Source organism: Lichenostomus cassidix, chromosome 10 (genome assembly GCF_008360975.1).
Source record: "Lichenostomus cassidix isolate B80296 chromosome 10, HeHo_3.0, whole genome shotgun sequence".
NCBI classification, from domain to species: Eukaryota; Metazoa; Chordata; class Aves; order Passeriformes; family Meliphagidae; genus Lichenostomus; species Lichenostomus cassidix.
In genome coordinates, this window is record NC_139491.1 from 2,433,009 (window position 1) to 2,452,681 (window position 19,673).

General features: G+C 46.8%; 1 protein-coding gene across 1 annotated transcript in view; it reads left to right on the forward strand.

Annotated features, from left to right (window-relative positions):
• IGDCC3 (immunoglobulin superfamily DCC subclass member 3) overlaps positions 1-19,673 on the forward strand; it is a 94,263-nt gene that overhangs the window by 55,376 nt on the left and 19,214 nt on the right. The window contains exons 3-6 of the mRNA XM_085070293.1: positions 1,059-1,203; positions 3,863-3,993; positions 8,134-8,271; positions 14,808-14,966. Of these exons, the coding sequence (XP_084926419.1) occupies positions 1,059-1,203; positions 3,863-3,993; positions 8,134-8,271; positions 14,808-14,966 (573 nt within the window). The remainder of the gene's footprint in view (positions 1-1,058; positions 1,204-3,862; positions 3,994-8,133; positions 8,272-14,807; positions 14,967-19,673) is intronic.

The window sequence follows — 19,673 nt, forward strand, 5'->3', positions numbered from 1 at the left end:
TTACACTTGATGCATGTAAAAGGGGACGAGGCTTTCTTGCTGAGGAGAGCGGTGTCATCGGACTGGGGCAGTGGAGCAGGGGGTTCTCTTGGAGTTTATTTTTATGGTAATGTGGGAGATCTTCCCATGGATGCAGCACTTTAAATGAATCATGAGCTCAATAACCACTGGGATGTTTATTAGCTTCGAATATGTTTATTGCGGAGTCAACAGGCAGCACCTTCCAATTAATTAATAGTAATAATTACGGTATTATTTATGTAGCTCTAACAGCGTGCCAGAGTGTTTCCGCACGATGGTTACAGCTGTGGCTTTGCTGGAACAGGCTGGTCTGTATTCACTTTGCATGGGCATGCTGGGGTTCATCATTTGCTGTCGGGTGGTCCCAGCCCCACAAGCCTCGCTTTGCTGAGCTCTTGGCAGCTGCTCTTTCTTTTGGCTGAATCCTGTTGCTCTGCAGCATGGGGATGTGGCTGAAGTGCTGGAAGGAGGAGTATGCAATGAACAGGAGCACCTGCAAACAGAGATGGAATCAAGGGCTGTAGGTTTCACTAGGGTACTTGGGCATTTTTCTGCTCAAGGTATTTATACACCATGAGTTTAGGAGTCTAGCTGTACGTATCAGAAGGATATTTACAGCAGGAAAGACATTGGTGGGAACAGAAGGAATTAATCTCTCTTCTGATGTGGACTAGGATCCAAGTCTGCTCAAGCTGTTGGGAATGACCTCTGAAAAGTGCCAATGCAGTGTCTGTGTTTCTTGCTGCCCCTGTAGACCTCACTGAGGACCATGAGGGTCACGGATCAAGGTCTTCTGTTCTGGTTGAACCAATCAGTTCAATGTGCAGAGGCAGGTGGAATACCAAGAACTTCCCACTACTCTTGTTTTTCCATGCAGAAGTTAGGCTGCAAACCAGCCTTTTGCTCTTACATTACAGTCCCATTTGCATTCCGTGGTAAATCAGGGTATTTCTAGGTCATGTGAAGTTGTTGAGATCTTCCAGTTGTTGGATTTTTCTTCACATGTGAATTATTTTGTCTCTCTTTTTGTCTTCCAGCGATGTCTGACTTTCACATCCACCCTCAGAATGCAGTGGTGGAGGAAGGTGGTGTAGCAAGATTCCAGTGCCAGATCCACGGCTTGCCTGAGCCAGTCATCCTGTGGCATAAGAACAGCATGCCAGTCAACACAGATAATGAAAGGTAGGACATGTCCAAGCCATGTGCTGCTGGCCTTTCTCCAGGTGGGAAAAGATGGCCAGACTTACTATTGCTTTCACAGTTGTGCTCAGACACAGCTAACCTGGGCTAGGATGCTTTTGTTTAGTGTTGTGGCTTTTCTGGTTTGGTTCTCCTTCTGGCCAAACACCTTGCAGGAGTACTGGCATTTCCCAGGAGAGGTAGGTAAAGCCTATTAGCTGAGTTTGAAGGGCTTGCACTGGCCCTCCCTGATCAGGTTTATTTTCCAGCATGGAGACCTGCCCAGCAAGCCCCGAAGAGCTGGGTAGCTTTGGCAACCTACATCCCTCCATGGCTCCATTTTGTGTAACTCTTTCTGAGACAGATCCATGACTTAGGATCTTCCATATGAATCCTGGACTCTTGCAAGTGCTGCATTGCACTGTGGCAGCTATCCCCAGGTTGATTCCCTCATGTGTGACAACCAGGGAGCTCTGCAGAGAGCTTCCCGCAGCACCCTGAGCTGCCATTTCCCAAACAATCTCCTAAAGAGAAACTCCAGCTGCCTCCTTTCCCAGCCTAGACCTGGAGCGGCACGTCGCCGTTTCCTGTGTTTGACAGGCTGCTCCCTGCTTGTCGGAAACATCCCTCATCAGGGTTTGATCCTCGGCGCGGCGCAGGACAGGTGGCAGGAAACTCGTGCTCAGTGCCGGCAGCCTCTGGCAGCCCCAGCTGTAGCTTGGGAGCCACACAGCCAGTGCTGGGAGACAATCGGTCACTGCACACCTCCATCGCGGATTGACGCCCCTGCCTTGGGAATAGGCGAAACCAGGAAGCTGTAAATACTTTCCTGAAAGCCCCTATTCTTAAAAATGTCAGTTCTGCAGCAGAATGTGGTTGGGTTCTTTGGAGGCAAGAGAATACACGAGTGCTGGAACAATGCCTGACCTTCTCAGAGTGGCAGTGAACTTACAGTAGAAGGACCCAAGAGGCCCAAATCTGCTGTGGAAAATTGCAACTGTCAGGTTTTATTTTTCCTTGTGTTTTTCAGCTGAGCTTTTTTTAGCCCAGCACAGGGTTGATTTTTTTAAACTTGATCTCCTCTGAAGGCTTCTTACTCATACAGGTGCTGAACTGGGGATGTGGTAGAACAGAGCAACTGATCCAAGGTGGCATCAGCAGAAGTAAGGGGTGGAGAACTGGGATGGATGCTTTGTGGCATCCCAGTGAGATGTTGCAGGACAGATGAAGTTCCCCTGAAGTCTTTCCTGCATCATTGATTCTTTCCACTTGAGCCCAGGGACACAGTTGGGGAGATGGTCCAAGATGTGGCAGGGATTTAAATGTGACCAGGACTTCTTTTCTCCAAGGCTGAGGAACCCCAAGATAGAGGAGCTCCAAGACTGAGAAGCCAAGACTTTTCTCCAACCCAGAGAGCTCCAGGCTGTGCTCATTCCAGCTGCTTCTCCTCTGGGGGAGGGAGTTTGCCCAAGCCCAGGAGGATGTGGCCTAGGAACAGTTTCCCTATATTCATGTCCTGATTTTGAAGAGATTTGGCTTTTCATAGGAGTAAAGTTACCGGGGAAGATTTTTATTGTCAGCTCAGTAGATTAATCTCTGACACTAGAGCCTGGGTGATGAGAGTTGCTTCTCTAACTGAATTGGATTTCTGCATTAATCACGCTTGGTGCATTTCTGCGTATAAAGTGTATATAAATTTGTATGCCGAGTCTTGCACTTGGAGGCTTTGAAGGCAGAATAATAGCTTTGGAATTGAATCTTCTAATGCTGTGGGCAGATTGTTAACAAAAATGAAGGCTTCTTGTAGTATAATTCATCCAAAACAATGGGCATTTTAAAGTCCCAGAGAGATTGCAATCAACTTCGGGCCGTGTAAAACTGATTGCTGTCACGCTGCCATCAACACGGAGCAGCACGTTTGGAACCCAGCACGGGGAGCAGGTTATAGGCACTTAACCATATGCTGATATGGAGAAAGATATTCTTCATCTTCCGAACGGAAATGGATTATTAACTCATCACAGTGTAATGACTTACTACCAGCCAATTTAAACAAGTGGTTGCCAAGCAACCTGCAATGTATGTGTACATATATGTGTGTATGCATGCATGATTAAAATGTACCTATGTTTTAAAGATGTGAAATGTTTATTGATGTTTACATTTGCCCGCTTAATATTTATTTTAAACATACCTTTTCATGTGTCTGAGGTTTTAAGGTCATATGGATTTGAGTCCTGGACCTGGAATGTAGAGCATGGAGCACAGGCTTCTCCTGATGCTTCTCCATGGTCACTGTGCTTCAGCTGATGAGTGATAACTCCTATGGCAGCTGTCTTCACATTCAAATGCATTGCCAAAGCTTTTCCACAGTTTAAATACGAAGCATCTACTTTGTAGCCTTCCAACAAAGTCATCATTTCTCAAGGCTGCATCAGGAGATAAATGATTTTCTTTTACCTCCCTGTAAAAGAAGACTAGAGGCTCAAGTATCCAAAAAGCCAAAAACTCATGGGCTCAGCCTGCAGAGGTGTGGGCATCTTGGTGGTATTGGCACCTCTACACTGGGATGCAGGGTGCCAGCCTGCCTTGCCTGGATGGGTGTGCAGCCTGCTGTCACATCGTGTCCTGCCTTGCAAACTTTTGATTTCTCTCCCCACAGGTACACGCTGCTTCCCAAGGGGGTTCTCCAGATAACAGGACTAAAGGCAGAAGACAGTGGGATATTTCACTGTGTTGCTACCAATATTGCTAACGTGAAGTTCAGCCGGGAGGCCCGACTCACTGTGTCAGGTTAGTGCCAGCTACACTGTCCTGGCTGCCTTCTGTCTTCCTACCACTGCTGTTCTGCACCAGGACAGTTTGAGAGAGCTTCAGGCTAACAGCACTGAGAGGCATTCCTCTGCCCAGCCGTGGCACCTTCCTTGTTCTGGATTGTTATTTGTTCCTGCCAGATCCCCTCCAGTGGGGGACATCCCAGATTCCCTGTGTAAATGGAGATTGCATCTTTGGAGATAAGAGGCTAGGGAAGTCTGCCCAGGGATGGTTGGGTGGGTGTTGCTCTCCCAAGTTTTTTCTTGTCTGCAGTAAAAAGTCTTTCCCCTGAGCTGTGATTCTCCTGTCCATCATATACACATAATTGCTGGTACCCATAGCTGGAGGCTTTCCAGCTTACAGCCACATGTCACAGCTTCCCATCACCCTCCAAAACACTGCCTGGCCAGTGGTTCTGGTGCAGAGACTTAACACCTGTACCAAGTGCCAGATTAGCCTCTGCTGACTAAAAAAGCAGCATGTGTGAAATGGGGTGAAGATGAGGGAAGAGTGATGCTGTGTGTGTCAACTCTGACGGGGAAAGAAAGCAGGTTAACTGGTTCTGAAAGACCTGGGAGCTTTGGGTGCCTGTTACTTATCTGTTTGCTTGATCTATGTGAACAGTAGCCACATGGAGGGAAAAAAGAACAGTAAATTACTGATGTGGCAAAGTTCTTTGTGTCAATTTACTGGCCTGAGTTATTATTTCTCACAGGGCAGAAAGCTCTAGTTGTTCTCATCTGACCATCCCTCATTGCAGATGGATATTTTCCAGGTTTCCTGCCTGTGAAACATTTGTGGTTTTTTCTTTTCCTTAAAGCAGTCAGATGATGAATACATGCACCGTGTGTAAGTGTTTGTTGAAGGGTTTGGACCATGCTTCAGTGCTTGCACATCAGCAGAGCTGCTGTAACTGGACATTTGCATGGAAAACTCATTGCACTGGGTTAAACCTCTGTGGAAAAGGTTTATGCTCTGTGGTGTTTGCTGAGAACACACAAATATCTGTTAGATCAGGACAGCAGGTATGTGTTAGCTTGTGAACCCTGGGCTTTGGCACAGCAGCAGAGGCTGTGGTGAGCCACAGAAGTGCACAGGGACAGTGCTTCACTGGTGAGGGTGTTGTGTCAGTAAATACTAAACTAATGTGAGTGCCACATGGCATTAGGCATGATGGGAACAGCAGACTTCTTGCAAATCTTAATCTTTATATCACCTCCCTCTTGTGTCAGGGATGAAGGGAATGGTCTCTCTGCTCTTCATGGTGGCTGGAGGGCTCCTACTTTTCCTTGCAGAACAGCAGCTTCAGCCATTGCTTCACCAACAGAAAGCACCAGGTCTGCCTCCAAACCATGCCCTGGCTGGGGAGGCAGGAGGGAGAGGGTGAAGATGGGCTCTGGAAGCCTGTGCCCTGCAAGGCACTGCCACAGCCTGGCAGGAGAGGAAGAGGAGGGAGGCTGCCTGTGGGGAGTGAAGGATCCTGCTCACAGCACTCTCCCTCCTCTGCCTGGCAGTGGTGGTGGGGCTGCCGGCAGCAGCAGCACAGAGATGTCTTCCAGTCCTGCTGATTGATTATTTTCAAGTGCCTGCTCAGCGGAGCTGCTCCCGAGGGGCTGCCTGCCTCTCTGCACTGACACCTTTCCAGTGTGAGCTGCGGCTCTCTCTGCTGCTGTCCTTTTGATCAAGATCTGGCAGGCAATGCTCCCGTCCCTGCTGGAGTGCCTGTCACTGCTGGCAGTGCTGGGGACCTCCCCATCCTCACAGTGACTGCTGCTGGCGGAGTCCCTGGGGACCACAAGCATCATTAGAGCCTTTTCACGTTTCATAATAAATCCCTGCGCTGCCCTGAACCCTGTTGAGCTCCAGCAGCACTCGCCTGCCACGAGTCCCTTGTTTAGTCACTCCTTCCTTCCTCACCCTGCATCAAAGAGCTGGTCTGGTTGAAGAAGGAAACCTCCTCCTTGATGTTGTGACATGCTCAGCCTCTTTGTGTGATGCTGGCATCTTATTGCTGTGTCCCTGCTTTGTCCCTGCTTTGTCCCTGCTGTGTCCCTGTCCCTTCTGGCCCTGGAGCTGTCACTGCTGTGGGTGGTGGGTTCAGCAGCAAAACTATGAGAACATTCCATGGCTTTTGCAGGAGAAGATGAGCAGTGGTGGAAATGCCACTTCCAGAGTTGGACAGCATTTTCCCAAACTCAGGGAGGTGAATCCACACTCAAAAACCTGAATGTCTATGTAGGACTCAGAGTACACATCAAAGAATGTGATTTTTAAGTATTTTATTGTCAAAATGGCATGGTTTCTAAATTCTGCTTTGAGTTTGGCTCCCATTTGCTGAAAATCTTGGGTGACCTTGGACAATTCATTTCATTTCTCCATGTTTTGAAATATTGAAATCGCTGTATAATATGCTGATAATACCGTATTATTCTAAGCGTGAACATTTAGTATTGTGATTCAGAACAATAAATCTACATGGGTTTTAAAGGCACTCCGAGGTACTGAGGGGAAGGTATTGTTTTTCAGATCTCTTGGGGTTAACCAGCCGGTCGTATGAATTTATTGTGCATTCTGGTTCTCATCAAAAAATCTGCATTTTATGGCTTGCAGTGAAATGCATTTAGTGAGAAAGTCAGCTCTTAAGTCACACTGACACGGTGATTTTTCTTGGATTTTGCCCATTTACACACAAGCTCGTAGTCGCTTTATCGCTCCCTGCTTAGCCCCCGTAGGAACAATTAACAAACGAGCTGCTCTGATCTGTGCTTGCCCTTGAACCACTGTGGAATCCCCCTGCTATGCTCTGGTTCCAGCCCCTGAGCTGCTGTGCTCAAAAGCACAGGAAGAAGTTGTTTTTCTTGGAGAAAGGCCCCTGTAGATATATTTTGGTGGATCACTTCTCTTTAACAACAGTGGAAAGTCCATGTACAGGAGTCATTTTGGGATGGTCCCTATGATGGACCCCAGCCCTCCCTGTCCCCCACTCCTGCTGGGGGACAGACTACCACCCCAAGTATTTCTCTCTGCAGGTGTACAGGGCATTTTTTTGCCAGCAGCTGTAAGACTGATGGAATTCCTTAAACACTTCAGCATTTCTGGAGTATAACTTGGGTCTCATTGGAGATGGGGACAAAGACTAATGCAGAGATTTTCAATGTTTCTGTTTACTGATGGAGAGTATATCTTAGTTTTCCACCTCTCTTGCTACCAAAAAATGGGAGTAAAGGCTGCAGGGATATTTGGCCCAGGGATATATTATTTTAGGGACTCGGGAGATGTGGGTTCAGCTGTGGTATACGTAACACAGGATGCTGTTTTGTCCCGTGCTCTCATCTTGTCTAGTGAAATGTGTTTTCTTTTGCCTTTCCTATGCCTTTCTGGTGTCCAGGGTCCTTGTGCCAGGATTTTGTTCTGTTATGGCTCTGTACATCCATCTTGCATGATGGGTTTCATTCTTGGTTGCTACCACTTGGTGCTACTGTAGTGCAAATAAAGGATTAGTGATTCTATTGTGAGCAGCAAATGTGTCACAATCATATCAGAGCAATGGGATGCATCCTCTCTCTGCAGGAAAATGGCAAGAAAATGACCACCCTGTGGGGTGCAGTCATCAGAAGAGTTTCTTCTCAAAAAATTCTCAGCAGGAGTCAGGGACTGTTATATCCATCACTCCTTGTCCCAGGACAGGGATTTTGGAGCAAATGACCCCAGCAACAAGAGAGGATGCTCACAGAGACAGAGATAGGCATTGTGGACTGTATGAATTACTTTATGGCTTGAGATGCTGAAAGATAAAGCAACTCCTTCATTTATTTGAATTCCTGCTGTCCAAGTCCTGTCTAGCCTGGCCTTGAACACCTCCAGGGATGGAATCCACAACTTCTCTGGGCAACCTGTGCCCGGGCCTCACTGCCCGAACAGGGAAGAATTCCTTCCAAATATCTAACCTAAATTTCCCCTCTTTCACTTTGAACCCATTACTCCTCCTGTCACTACAGTTCCTGATGAAAGAGCATATGTACTTAGAAGAGATGTACTTAGAGGATGTCTGAAGTCCTCAATGTTCCCTTTAAACAAGAGGAAATCAGATGCCTTTTGACGCTGGTGCTGTCATTGCAGGCTCCCACTCCACCGTGTACAAGGACCCCATGATTCTCGTGGGCCCAGAGAACCTCACGCTGACCGTGCACCAGACAGCAGTGCTGGAGTGCATCGCCACCGGCAACCCCCGGCCCATCGTCTCCTGGAGCCGCCTAGGTAAGCCTGGGGTCACTGGGATTCCCTCCTCCTCCTCCTCTCCATAGCCATCATGTAGGAAATAGGTAGGTGCCACTGACTATTTTATACAACAACTGATTCACCCTCTCCCTCCCCACAGAAGCTAATTGTAGGCTTGAAGTGCTTTTTATCCTCATGTCTACACTTTGTTTTTTCTCTATGCCAAGATTCTGTTTTCAGCTGTTAGAGAAGTGGGTTGGTTAAACCTGTAGATGTTTCTTGAAAGGTGATAATTTTATCTTTTCTCAAGTGACAGCATCTTCTTCTGCTGCATCAAAAACATCACCACTGTTGGCCTAGAGAAGCAAAATCATATACAAACACATCTTTCACATAAAAACAGACTTGAAAGAAATTTGCTGGCTGTTCAGGGAGTTTTAAAACAGTTTTAAGGGGGAGAGAGTGTTTAAAGTAGCATGTCTGAAGCTCTGAAAAAACAAATGCTTGCTGCTGGGGTTCATGATATGTTTTTAAATCATGGAAACCAGAGACAATGTCTGATGGCATCATGCAAGTGAGGAAGAGCAAAGGGCTGTGTTTTTCTAAGGTTTATTTTAGGTTTTAATTTTGTGATAATAGCTTAGAAACTGTTTTGCTCAGAGTGACACTTCCTTTGCCCTACAAAAACCTGTGCTGAGCCAAGAGCTGATGGATTTTGTTTCATCTCCTAGAGCTTGTAAACTCTGGCTGTGTGCACAGTGGGGTTGGGTTCAGTTAGGATTTCTTGAGATCTTCTGGTCTGCGAGGTCACATTATTTTTGGGATGCTCATCTCTCTGTGTCTCCCAAGGTGGCTGTGAAGCACAAGCAGGGAAAATCCTGTCTCATGCTGCTGTGCTGGATGTGGGGCTCCACCCCCCTGGCTCTCCAAGGGTCATGTGCATGGTGACTTCCAGCTCCAGAGCTGCCTGCCAGGGAATGAGGCCTTGCATCCAGTATCAGTTGCACAATTTTTCCACATTTTTCCTCCTTGCATCCTCTGGTGGCTTGTAAAATCAGCCTGTGTCTGCCACTAACTGGTCCTTTTGCCTCCAGAGCCATAACCATCAGATTGATGCTGTTTTAAAAATTCCCCAGATACTCTGTATCACTGGTTTGGTTCTCTTGGACACGAGGCAGCTCTGTGTTAGTGCTCAACTATAATAAACTACTTTATAATTGCCTTAATTATAAGTGCTTATTACCTTCTTCAAAACACTTGTCTCTATAGAGCAGTGCAATAATGAAGATGTAATAGCACGGTGCGATGTTTGTCTGGATGGTCTGAGCTCAGCATTGCCTTCCACCAAAAATAAATCCCCACTCCTCGCTGCTTTGCAGCACAGCATCAGAGTTAGAGCTACTGAATTGGAAACAGATCCTGTTATTTCCCTCCCCTTCAGCAGGAATGTTTCCTGTCCTAAGCATCACAAGATCTCTTTTAATATGACAGTGATCCTGACAGCAATGCAGTGCACAGGCTCTCTGATGACTTGGAGGGTTTGTCATCTCTTTGTAGCCATTTCAGAAGCACTTTCATGTCTCCTTGGCTGTGTGATCATGAGGAGGGAGAGGGGTTTGTGCTGGACAGGGAGGTCCTCACAGTATCTGTCATCTCTGGCTTCCTCCCATGTGAAGATCTTCTTCCTGAAGTTCATCCTACAGAGTTGGTTTAGCTTAGATAACCAGTAAATTCTCTCAACTTAAGGAAAAAACACTTTAAATCCATTTGGAGAAATAAAAAAATCCATGGCCACAAAGTCTAAGAGAGATGCAGCTGATTCAGCAATAGGAATGGCTTAATTTAAGCAAAAAAAGTCAATTCTGTGTGAGCATCTTTCTTGCCTGGTAGAAGTAAGGAAGAGCTATGGTGTTGATGTTGCGTCGGGGCTTTGCACAGGGAACGTTGCCTTTTTGGAAACTCTCTCTGAACCCCTTTGCTCACAGTTTTGACATTGTGGCATTTCTTCTGTCAAAAAGAAGCAAAAGAACAATTTTGCTTTCACAGCTTTCTGGTACAGGGGAAAGCAAGCCATAAACACCATTTGCACTTCTTGCTTTGGCTTTGCTAAAACCTGGCTGGTTTTCAGTGGGAAAGGCAGCTATATTTTGCTTGAAGGAAATCATTCAAATTCTGGGCCAGTTTTTGAATGTCACACAATCAATTTTGAATTTAATTTCTTTGGGAATATGTTGTAGCCCCTGACCACAAACAGAATTCCTGCGTCTCACTGTGCATGAAATGTCAACATTCATTAGAGAGCAGGCTCTGAGAGAGATGTAAAATCATTAAGGGTTTGTTCAGGGAAGATAGGGCTTTTCCTTTCAGAGCTATGCACTTCAGGCTTGGACCTGTATGTGTGCACAAATGAATATCCTGGGCACTTACTGCAAAGCCTTTTGAATGAACGACGATTTTAATGTATCCTTACCCTTTAACTGACAGGCCACTGAGCTGGCCTCCATAAAAGGTACCAAAGCAGAATAATAAACTATTTAGAGAGATACAGAAAAGTGAGGCGAGAAAGAAAGGACAGTGATTATCTGATAGCGTTATACAGAAGTTGTCAGAAAGGGCCTCACAATGGGAAGGAAATTACTAAAGAGGGAGCCATTCAAGAAGTAAACTATACAACAATTGTAGGAGCCAATTAATTGGTAACTTATTGGACACAGAAGCTTGCAATAGATGGCTGACTGGTTGACAGGAGCACCGTTCCCGTAAGTGTTTAGAAATAATAGAGTAAATTTCACCACTTCACATACTGAATAGTCAACTGTTGCAATGTACTCTAAATATGCTAATCCACAGTGCCCAGTGTCCGCAGGAGCAGGAGACCCATGTGTCTAAAAAGTGGAAGGCTACTATGACACAATACAAAGAATTCACAAAAGACCTAAATGATCAACATTAGAAAGTTGTTACTTTCTTTCTACTTGCTACTTACAAAAGAAAGGCGTTCGTGTTGTTGCATATTCATATCGCCTGGCACGTTTTAAGGGGGCTCCATAATTGGTGCTGGTGTGCCAATCACTCGGTTAGCAGGCGGAGAATGGACTCCAGAAAGCATCACATACACCTTGGAAAAATAAATAATGCGGCTCCCAAACTGCAGGCGTCTTTCATCCAGACTTCAGCCCAATAGGGAACCTGGAAGTATCTAAAAGGGCCTAAAGGAAGGCTGGAAGGGGACATTTTGCAAGGGTGTGCAGTGATAGGAAAAGAGGGAATGGCTTTAAGCTGAAAGAGGGTAGGTTTAGATTGAATATTAGGAAGAAATTCTTCTCTCTGAGGGTGGGGAGGCCCTGGCACAGGTTGCCCAGAGAAGCTGTGGCTGCCCCATTCCTGGAAGTGTCCAAAGCCAGGTTGGACAGGGCTTGCAGCAACCTGGGACAGTGGAAGGTGTCCCTGTTCATGGCAGGGGGATTGGAACAAGATGATCTTTATGGTCTTTTCCAACCAAAACCATCCTGTGATTCAGTGAAGTCCCTACTTGTCTATAGCCAGAGCATCTTTTTTGGAGAATGGTCTCCTTTATTAATTAGAGGTCTGTCTCCTCATCACAACAGCTGAATCTCTCTCCATTTTGTCCTCATCAACTGAGGATCGACAGCGACAATCTGTCAGAAATTTTAATCCAGACTGGCTTTTTTTCAGCCCTCAAATTTTCTACTTTTGACTTTTTTAAAAGAAGTAGAAGGTCATGTTAAATGAGCAGCGGGTTCAAGCCTGCCTGGGTCCTGAGAGCTTTGGGAACTGAACAAGTGTTAGCTTTTACAGTCTTTCAGATTTCCTCCATGAAGAGATGAATTTGTGGTGGCAGGTGATGCCAGGAAGGTGGATTTACAGGGTTTGGATTGTTTGATCCAAACCACTCTTCAGGTCTCCATGTAAAGAAAACAGGGTTAAAATAAATAGCAACCTTTGCAAAGCAGGTGTAAGACATGAGTCCCTCAAGCACAGCAGTTCTGCAAAGTGCTGAGCTTTCAGGATGCAAGGAATTTCTTGTGTAAACACTCTGTATTATTTATATGTGTTGTCAGTTTTACTAAGTTGGACTAGATATTAGCTGAAGACCTTCTAGCTGACTGCAGGACAGCTCAAGGTGAGTGAGGCACAGTAGAGTGAGAAGGATAGAACAGACTGGGAAAGTAGAGATGTTTGTGTAGAAGCACTTTTCAGTGCTTTTTGAAAGGGAGGAGCTGAGTGAGAGGTGTTAAAGATGACCTGGCACGGTGATCTTTGCTGGCTGTTAGAGGTCACACTCTGAGCCAAATGGCAGATCCAGTGAGGTTTCTGAGCTCGAAGGGCTTTGTTCTCCAGGGAAATGAAAGATGTATGGACAGGAGATGTTTCTTCAGACCACCACACCTCTAATAGCTGGAGTTGGAGAGATAACTGAGGACATATCATGCTGGTATTTGGACTGGGGCAGGGGGGCACCTGCTGCAGGCTGAGTCTTTGCATGCTTAAATGATGGAGCATGTTATAAATAATACAGTAAAACTGCTGACATTCAAGTCACATTTCCGTGGTATTTCTCAAGGCAGTGATGTGATGAAGGATCCAGGTATGACCACTTTGCATCTTTCACTGGTCCCTTCCCTCTCTCAAGAGAGGGATTTGATTTTTATGCCTATTGTAAATGCAGACTTCTGAAAGGTCTAATTTAAAAGATGAAATCAAGTTCAATTTGGATTTAATTCAGACCTCTTTACACTTCAGTTCAAATGCTGTTTGGAAGGAATGGTTCCTTGTTATTGCACATTAAATGTGGGACAGGTCATGTTTTACTGTCCTTTTTATTACTGAGCCATTTACTGCAGCGGTGGCTTGGCCAGCACTGTGATCATTTAATGACATTGTTTTTCTCTCTCTAAAAGACCTGAGCATTTTTCTTTGCAATGCAAATAATGAAGAAGTATGGTATTTCCTGTCTAATGAAGCAAGGAAACCTTTAAGCTAAAAAATTTCCTGAAAAACCATATATAAAGAGCATGGCACGAGATAGGTTTGGGAAGTGCTTTGTAGCTCTCAGTCTATGCTTTGCTGAGGTTTTTTAGAGGGATGCTGCCCTGAATCTGAAATGGGATTCCTCAATCCTTTGGTTGTATTGGGTTTGCATGACAAGTTTTGGTAATGTGGGGGCTACAGGGATGGCTTTAGTGGGGAGCTGCAGGGAGCTTCCTCATAATCCAGTGGAGCCAATGCTAGCTGGCTTCAAGATGGACCTGCCACTGGGCGCTGCTTTTTATTGGACCCACCTCTCCTAGTATTTTTTATTATACAAAGCATGATACTGCATCTAAAGCACGTGATTGCAGGTAACTTTTAGCTAGCCTTGCGTGCTGTCTGTGTTGGAGTGTGAAGCTTATGGCAAGATTATGGCACAGACTTCAGAGCAAAAGACCAATCTTTGTGGTGGTGGAACACATGAGTATGGAAGTCTCATAGGATGGTCGGGGGGATGTCACCAGGGCTGGTTCTTGCTTCTCTAGTTTCTGTAGGTTCTCTAAACTCCTCCATGAGCAAACTTGAGAGAAGAACTGAATTCCTGATTGCTGTCTAATGAAAGTATGCTCCCTTTAACTGCTCCTCTGCCTTGCTGCTCTGCTCAGACACCCTGACATGTGCTAGGCCTGATTTAGAGCTGCCTTTGTCCGACAGTGTCTTAAAACACAAATCAATGAAACAATAGAAAGCAATAGCCTGATACTAATGAAACACATTGTAATTAGAGCTGGCTGGGAATTTTCCAGAGAAAACAGGAAAAAAGTGAATTCCTTGATAGGGAGGTATTTCACATGCCTCAGATCCAGCACTCAGGATAGGGACAGCCCTTTTCAGTCGCCCTTCCAAGCCAGAGTAACTGAGCTCTAACCACCAGCTCAGAGTCTGGCTCCTTGCCCTGAGCTAGTGTGTGTTCAAGGGCTAAGGATTCAAAAATCCAGTGTTCTCTTATTTTCCGAAGCCACAAAGATCCATCAAGGGTTATCAGCTAAAGTGGTTTAACTTCTGGGTCAGATAATCTGCAGGTCATAAATTGCTAGTGGCTGGGAAAGTGCCTTGGGGGAGCACTGCAGTGGGTTGGCTTCTTCCTGGAGCCTTTCCCTTGGAAATAGGCTATTGAGCTGATTGGATCCCTGCTCATTCTAATGCAAGAACCCAAGCAATGGCTTAGAGAAGGTGAGATGATTTCACTTTGTTTAACTACTCTGTTGAACTGTGTTCTGGGTGCTTCATATAATCAGAACATGTGGTTGAAAACTTTCACATTTCCTGTGGTGGTACTTCGGGTTTTTAAGCAGCACAAAGAGTGATTGTGGATAAACACAAAAAAAGGATCTGTCTTTCTGCAGAAGACAGCTCTGATAAGAGCATCAGTTAAATCCCATTGACTTTACATGGCAAATGCCAGTAGCAGAACATGGCACCACTCTGTAAGTACTTAGATTAGACCTTGCTGAGGGCTGTGCCCTGGAGAACCTCTCACAAAAGTCCAGCATGTGACTTCTGTCCTTCTCCCCTTCTTTCAGATGGCCGCCCGATTGGCGTGGAGGGGATCCAGGTGCTGGGCACAGGAAACCTCATGATCTCGGACCTGACGGTTCAGCACTCTGGCATCTACGTGTGTGCCGCCAACAAACCCGGAACCCGCGTGCGCCGCACCGCCCAGGGCAGCCTCGTGGTGCAAGGTGAGCCCCTGGGACCCCGAGGGCTTGGCTTGGACAGTTCTGACTTCACTTCTCTGGTGGTACCAGACAAAGCACTTCTCCTCTGGACATGTGGTTTCCCAAGTGTGTCTGTGTCCCACACAGGTGACTCGCAACCAGGTGTTGTTCAACTGAGGTATCAGATGTAGGGGCTGCAGTGGTTTCCCACCCCATCACAGGCATTTCTTTGTCTTAGCAGACACTGGTTGTTACTTGTTACCATACTTGTACTTCCCACCAGAATGCCTGAATTAATCAGCCAAATTTGTCCCATGGTCCTTAGCGATACAAGGACATAGTCACTATTTTCATACTGGACACCTTTGAATGATAGATATCACTCCTGCACTGGTACCCAGCAGTGGATACGACTCACAGAGTATGGCTTTCCGACTGAAACTGCACCAGTAAGTCTAAAACCATATCCAAACAGTCTGTGAGATTGTTTCCTGTAGCAATTGACACTGTCTGAGTCCTTTGCCATGGTCTGATTGAAGCACCCTTTGGGGGCTTTGCCCATGGGATGCAGGTTGCTCCTCTTCCTGCAGCAATTGTCCTGAAATGCTACTTGTAAAGGGCAGTTCAGCCCAAAGTAGAGATCAGCGCTCAGGAAACCACACAAATCCCTTCCACATGCTCTGTGCAACCAGTCTCCATGGTGAGGGGAGCCAGGCAAGTATTTGAGAAGGCAAACCCAGCTGGCAGCGTGCTCTGAATGGCAGCAATCCACCCCTGATTACAGGCACTCACCTCCTCTTCAAGCTAGTCCACTTAAAGCATCTCGCGCTCTCATCAGTTCACTCATTAACTATTGACTGATGATATCCTGAATCTAAAATTACACACCTCCTGCTGGAGCCGCTAATTGAACCTTTCGTGCTGCTGATGGGGAAAGTGCCCTGTTCCAGCCATGATGCTCACCCTGCTCCAGCCCTGATGTCACCCGACAGATCCTGGGAGTCGTTGGCAGTGATCCCACCAGCCATCACCCAGAAAGGGTGTGGAAAGAGCTGCCTGTGCCTCCTGAGCCCCAGGTGCTCATCAGACATTAGACAAGGTGAAAACGTGCTGTTTCTTTTGCTCTTGGATTTCTGGGTGAGCAGTGCAGTGAGGGGGCCTCCCAACTGGCATGACTACCCTTAATAAGAAACAACAACCCTGGCATTAAGAGCAACCTCTCTGTACTGATATAAACCCTTTAGAACTGTTGCAGGACAGCTCTGCACATGGTGCACGTAGGAAAGGTTGACTGGTCCTGTTAGCAACTGAATGAGAGAGTGAAAGGTAGCACAGCTTCTCATTGCTACAGTTCTTGAGCAGATGGTCTAGTGTTGGAGTTCAGCTGCTGTAGGATTACTGTGGATTTTCTCCTGGGGAGCCAAGATAAGAATTTGTCCCTAAGAGGTTACTCACAGGGCCCTTGGAGCTCAGTCTTTCTGTGGAACGGGGATTCTCCTGCATTAAGCATCAGCAGAGAAGGTGGCAGTGGTGTGGAGAATTGTGGCCAATGGGTCCTTGGAGTAGTCCTTAGACAGGATCTGCAGTGTCCAGGACCCCAGCCTGTTTTGCCCATCCTTAAAATACTTATGTTTTTTTGGAGAAACGTTTTTCCCCAGGCAGGATAATAGCAGTCTCTAGCCAGGCAGCCAAGCTCATCGCAGGTTTGCTCACCCTCCCTCTGGAAGCAGTTTTTCCTGCCTCTGCATCTCATTTTGCCTGAATTTTCCAGCTGAGAGGTACAAATGATTGCTGTTCAGGTTCGTCTGGGAAGAAAACAGCGATAATGACTGACATGGGAGACTGTGGGTTTTATCTTTGTCAAGATGTCAGCGATGCAAATTACATCCGTAAAGAGAAGAAAAGCAAAGAGCAAGCAAAGAGCGGGCTATCAAAAGCCTGGTTGGAGAGGAAGTTAGCACAGGGCTAGGACAATACAGCATCCTCAAAGCACACCAGGCCAGGTACTTGCTGCCTTTATGCAGGGGCCCTTGAAGTGCCTGGAGGCACAAATTAACTTGCCCCACTTGTCTTTTGAAGGAGGCACGTTTATAGGTGGGAAACTGGAGGAGAAAGGACGATGTTTCCTGTTGTAAGGCAAGGAGTTAGCGGGAGGCTGGAACTGAGACCATGTCTTCCCTCCTGCTGCCAGCAGTGGTCCTTGTCCCATCCAGCAGCTGCATCGGCAGAGGTGTCCCAACACAGGGCTCTGCTCTTCCTCCAGCCATAATGTCCTTTCCCATTGTAGATTTTTCTTAAGATAATCTAACGGCATCTTATTATCTTCCTGGGAATTCCTCCTCCCTCCAGAGGAGAAGGCGTCAATCCCCCGCTCCCTTCCTCCCTGCCCTCCCCTGGCCATTTAGGCTCCTTTGATCTCTTTTGTAAGGTTCTCACACAAGAAAGTTTCCATTTTCCCTTCAGATCCCAGCGCAGCCATTTGAATATTGCTTTGTGCTGAGCTTCGAATGAAAGTCTCACGGGGGGAGTTGTCGAAGGGCCGAATGCGGCGCCGACTGAAACTGAGGGTGTGCGTGTGTGTGAGGCGAGGGAAGAGCAGGCTTCGGTGGCAAGGAAAAAAATATATCAAAGCACTTTCCCCTCTACCTCCTGTGCAATCTTTTGTGCTTTATTATGTGTTTGGTGTCATAACAAACTGATGGGCTGTGAATGGCCAGATGGTCACCAGTGTTCTCCACTCCATGCTTCATTTCCTCCTGAAAGCTATGCAGAAAAATGAGATCCCATCTCATAAATGAGAGCCCATCTTAAGGACATGGGTTTGAAGGCTCTGCTGACAATGACTGCCTTGTTCGCCGTGCTTTCTGTTGGCAGGACTGGGCAGCACTCCTTGGTCCAGCAGATCCGGCCACCACTGCGCTTCCTGATGTTTCTTCCATCATTCTTGCTCGCTGGCATCACAAGCCTTGGCTGCGGGGTGGAATTCACTAGCAGATGTATTGCAGTTGCTGTGGTTTAGGCTTGGCTCTGCAGTACTTGGTTTGTCCTTGAGTTTAGCCCTGAATTCATTCTGCAAACCAACTTCAATATGTGCTGTGTGAGTCAGTGTGCCCCATGGAGCAGTTCCCATCCTGTCCACATTTTCCTTCTCAAGAAAAGCTGCCACACAGAGACAGGTGGGCACTCAAATCTTGTCTGTCAGGATGCTGGGGTGAGCTGGGGTGTCTGATCCCTCTGGAACATTCTCCCAGCACCACACTTGTAGGTGACATAGGAACATATCTCGCTGCTGTGGAACTCCAGCCTGCACCTTGCTGGGACACAAATTTAATGAGGCCTGAAGGACAGGCTCCATGACAGCCCCTGTAGTGTTCTCTGCCTATTTTCCAGGGAACATGAGCACAGGTTCCATCTTTGGCCCTTGCAGTCCCATCACTGCTACTTTAAGTTACTCACATAAACATCTGGGCTTTTTCTGTAGTGAATAGAGGGAAGCCAAGTGAGCAGCAGTTGTCTTAAATCTCCTGTCACCATTTGCTGTGCTTGACTGACTTCCCCGTTGACCTGACTTCTCCTTTATACCCTTATTACGGGTGCCAGTAGCCTAATTTATGAGGTTTTGTTGTTTCCATGTTATTCTTCCTTCTCTTCACCCCAGCCTCCCTCCCCGACCCTGCCACTCTGTCCACTTGAGAATTAATGACACTTCATGCTGAGATGCAAGAGACATGGCTTGGTCTGGCACTGGAGCATTGGCTGTCAGTGTTCCCTCATCCTTGGGATCTTCTCAGTGACCTGTCAGTGCTCCCTGATCCTTGGGATCTTCTGTGAGCCATCACGCACTACCATAAGCACCATACCCCAACCTCATGCAGAGCTCCCTGGTATCTTGGGGGACACACTGATGGCTGGTCCCTGCTGACATAAAGAGATAGAGCCCATCTGGGTCTCCTGTTAGGACCTGCTGTTGCAGTGCATCTCCATGCTATCACAGTTTGCTGAGCACAGTAAAAGCTATTGAATCACTTCGTTAACGATTCTGGGGGTGGTATTAAGTGTTATTGCTTTTTGATACCAATGTCATGTCTTTAAATATTCATTAAAACTGCATGATCCCCTCCCTCCCATTAAGTCCTGAATAATCAATGCTCTGGTTTCTTCATACTTCACAAGCCAGGGCTGGAACATGCCCACTTCTCCTTGCCAGGTTTGAATCCTCTGCTCTTAACAGGGATCTCCATTAATATCTTTATTAAAGTCTTAATGGAGGGCTGAGAAATGCTTCCTCTGGCTGCCTGCAATGGCTTTTGGCATGTAGTGTGGAAGGGGCAGAGGTGTTCAGACCACTGTGCCTCCGTGCAGGGAGAGATGAGCCCTGACAAGATGCTCTATTAATTATGAGTGATGAGGACGGTGAAGGGCTGGCAGCAGGCAGGGCTTGGCTGAAGACAAGGCTGGCAGCAGGCAGGGTTGGCTTCTGTTCCTTTCCCTCTAACCCAGACAAACTCTTGGATCCTGTTGAAGTCGTTGGAAGGGCAGGAGAGAGGACCTGGGAGAGGAGAGGAGACATTTTTCCTCACAGGAAAGGAGTCATTTGCCCTGAGACCACACAGCAGCAGTTGCCTGGGGGCACCTTTTTGGGGCACGGTTTGTGAACACCAGGTTGGGTGCATCCTGGTCCAGGTAGCAGAGGAGCACCCAGCCAGTCCATGTCCTTTAAACTCCATCTGT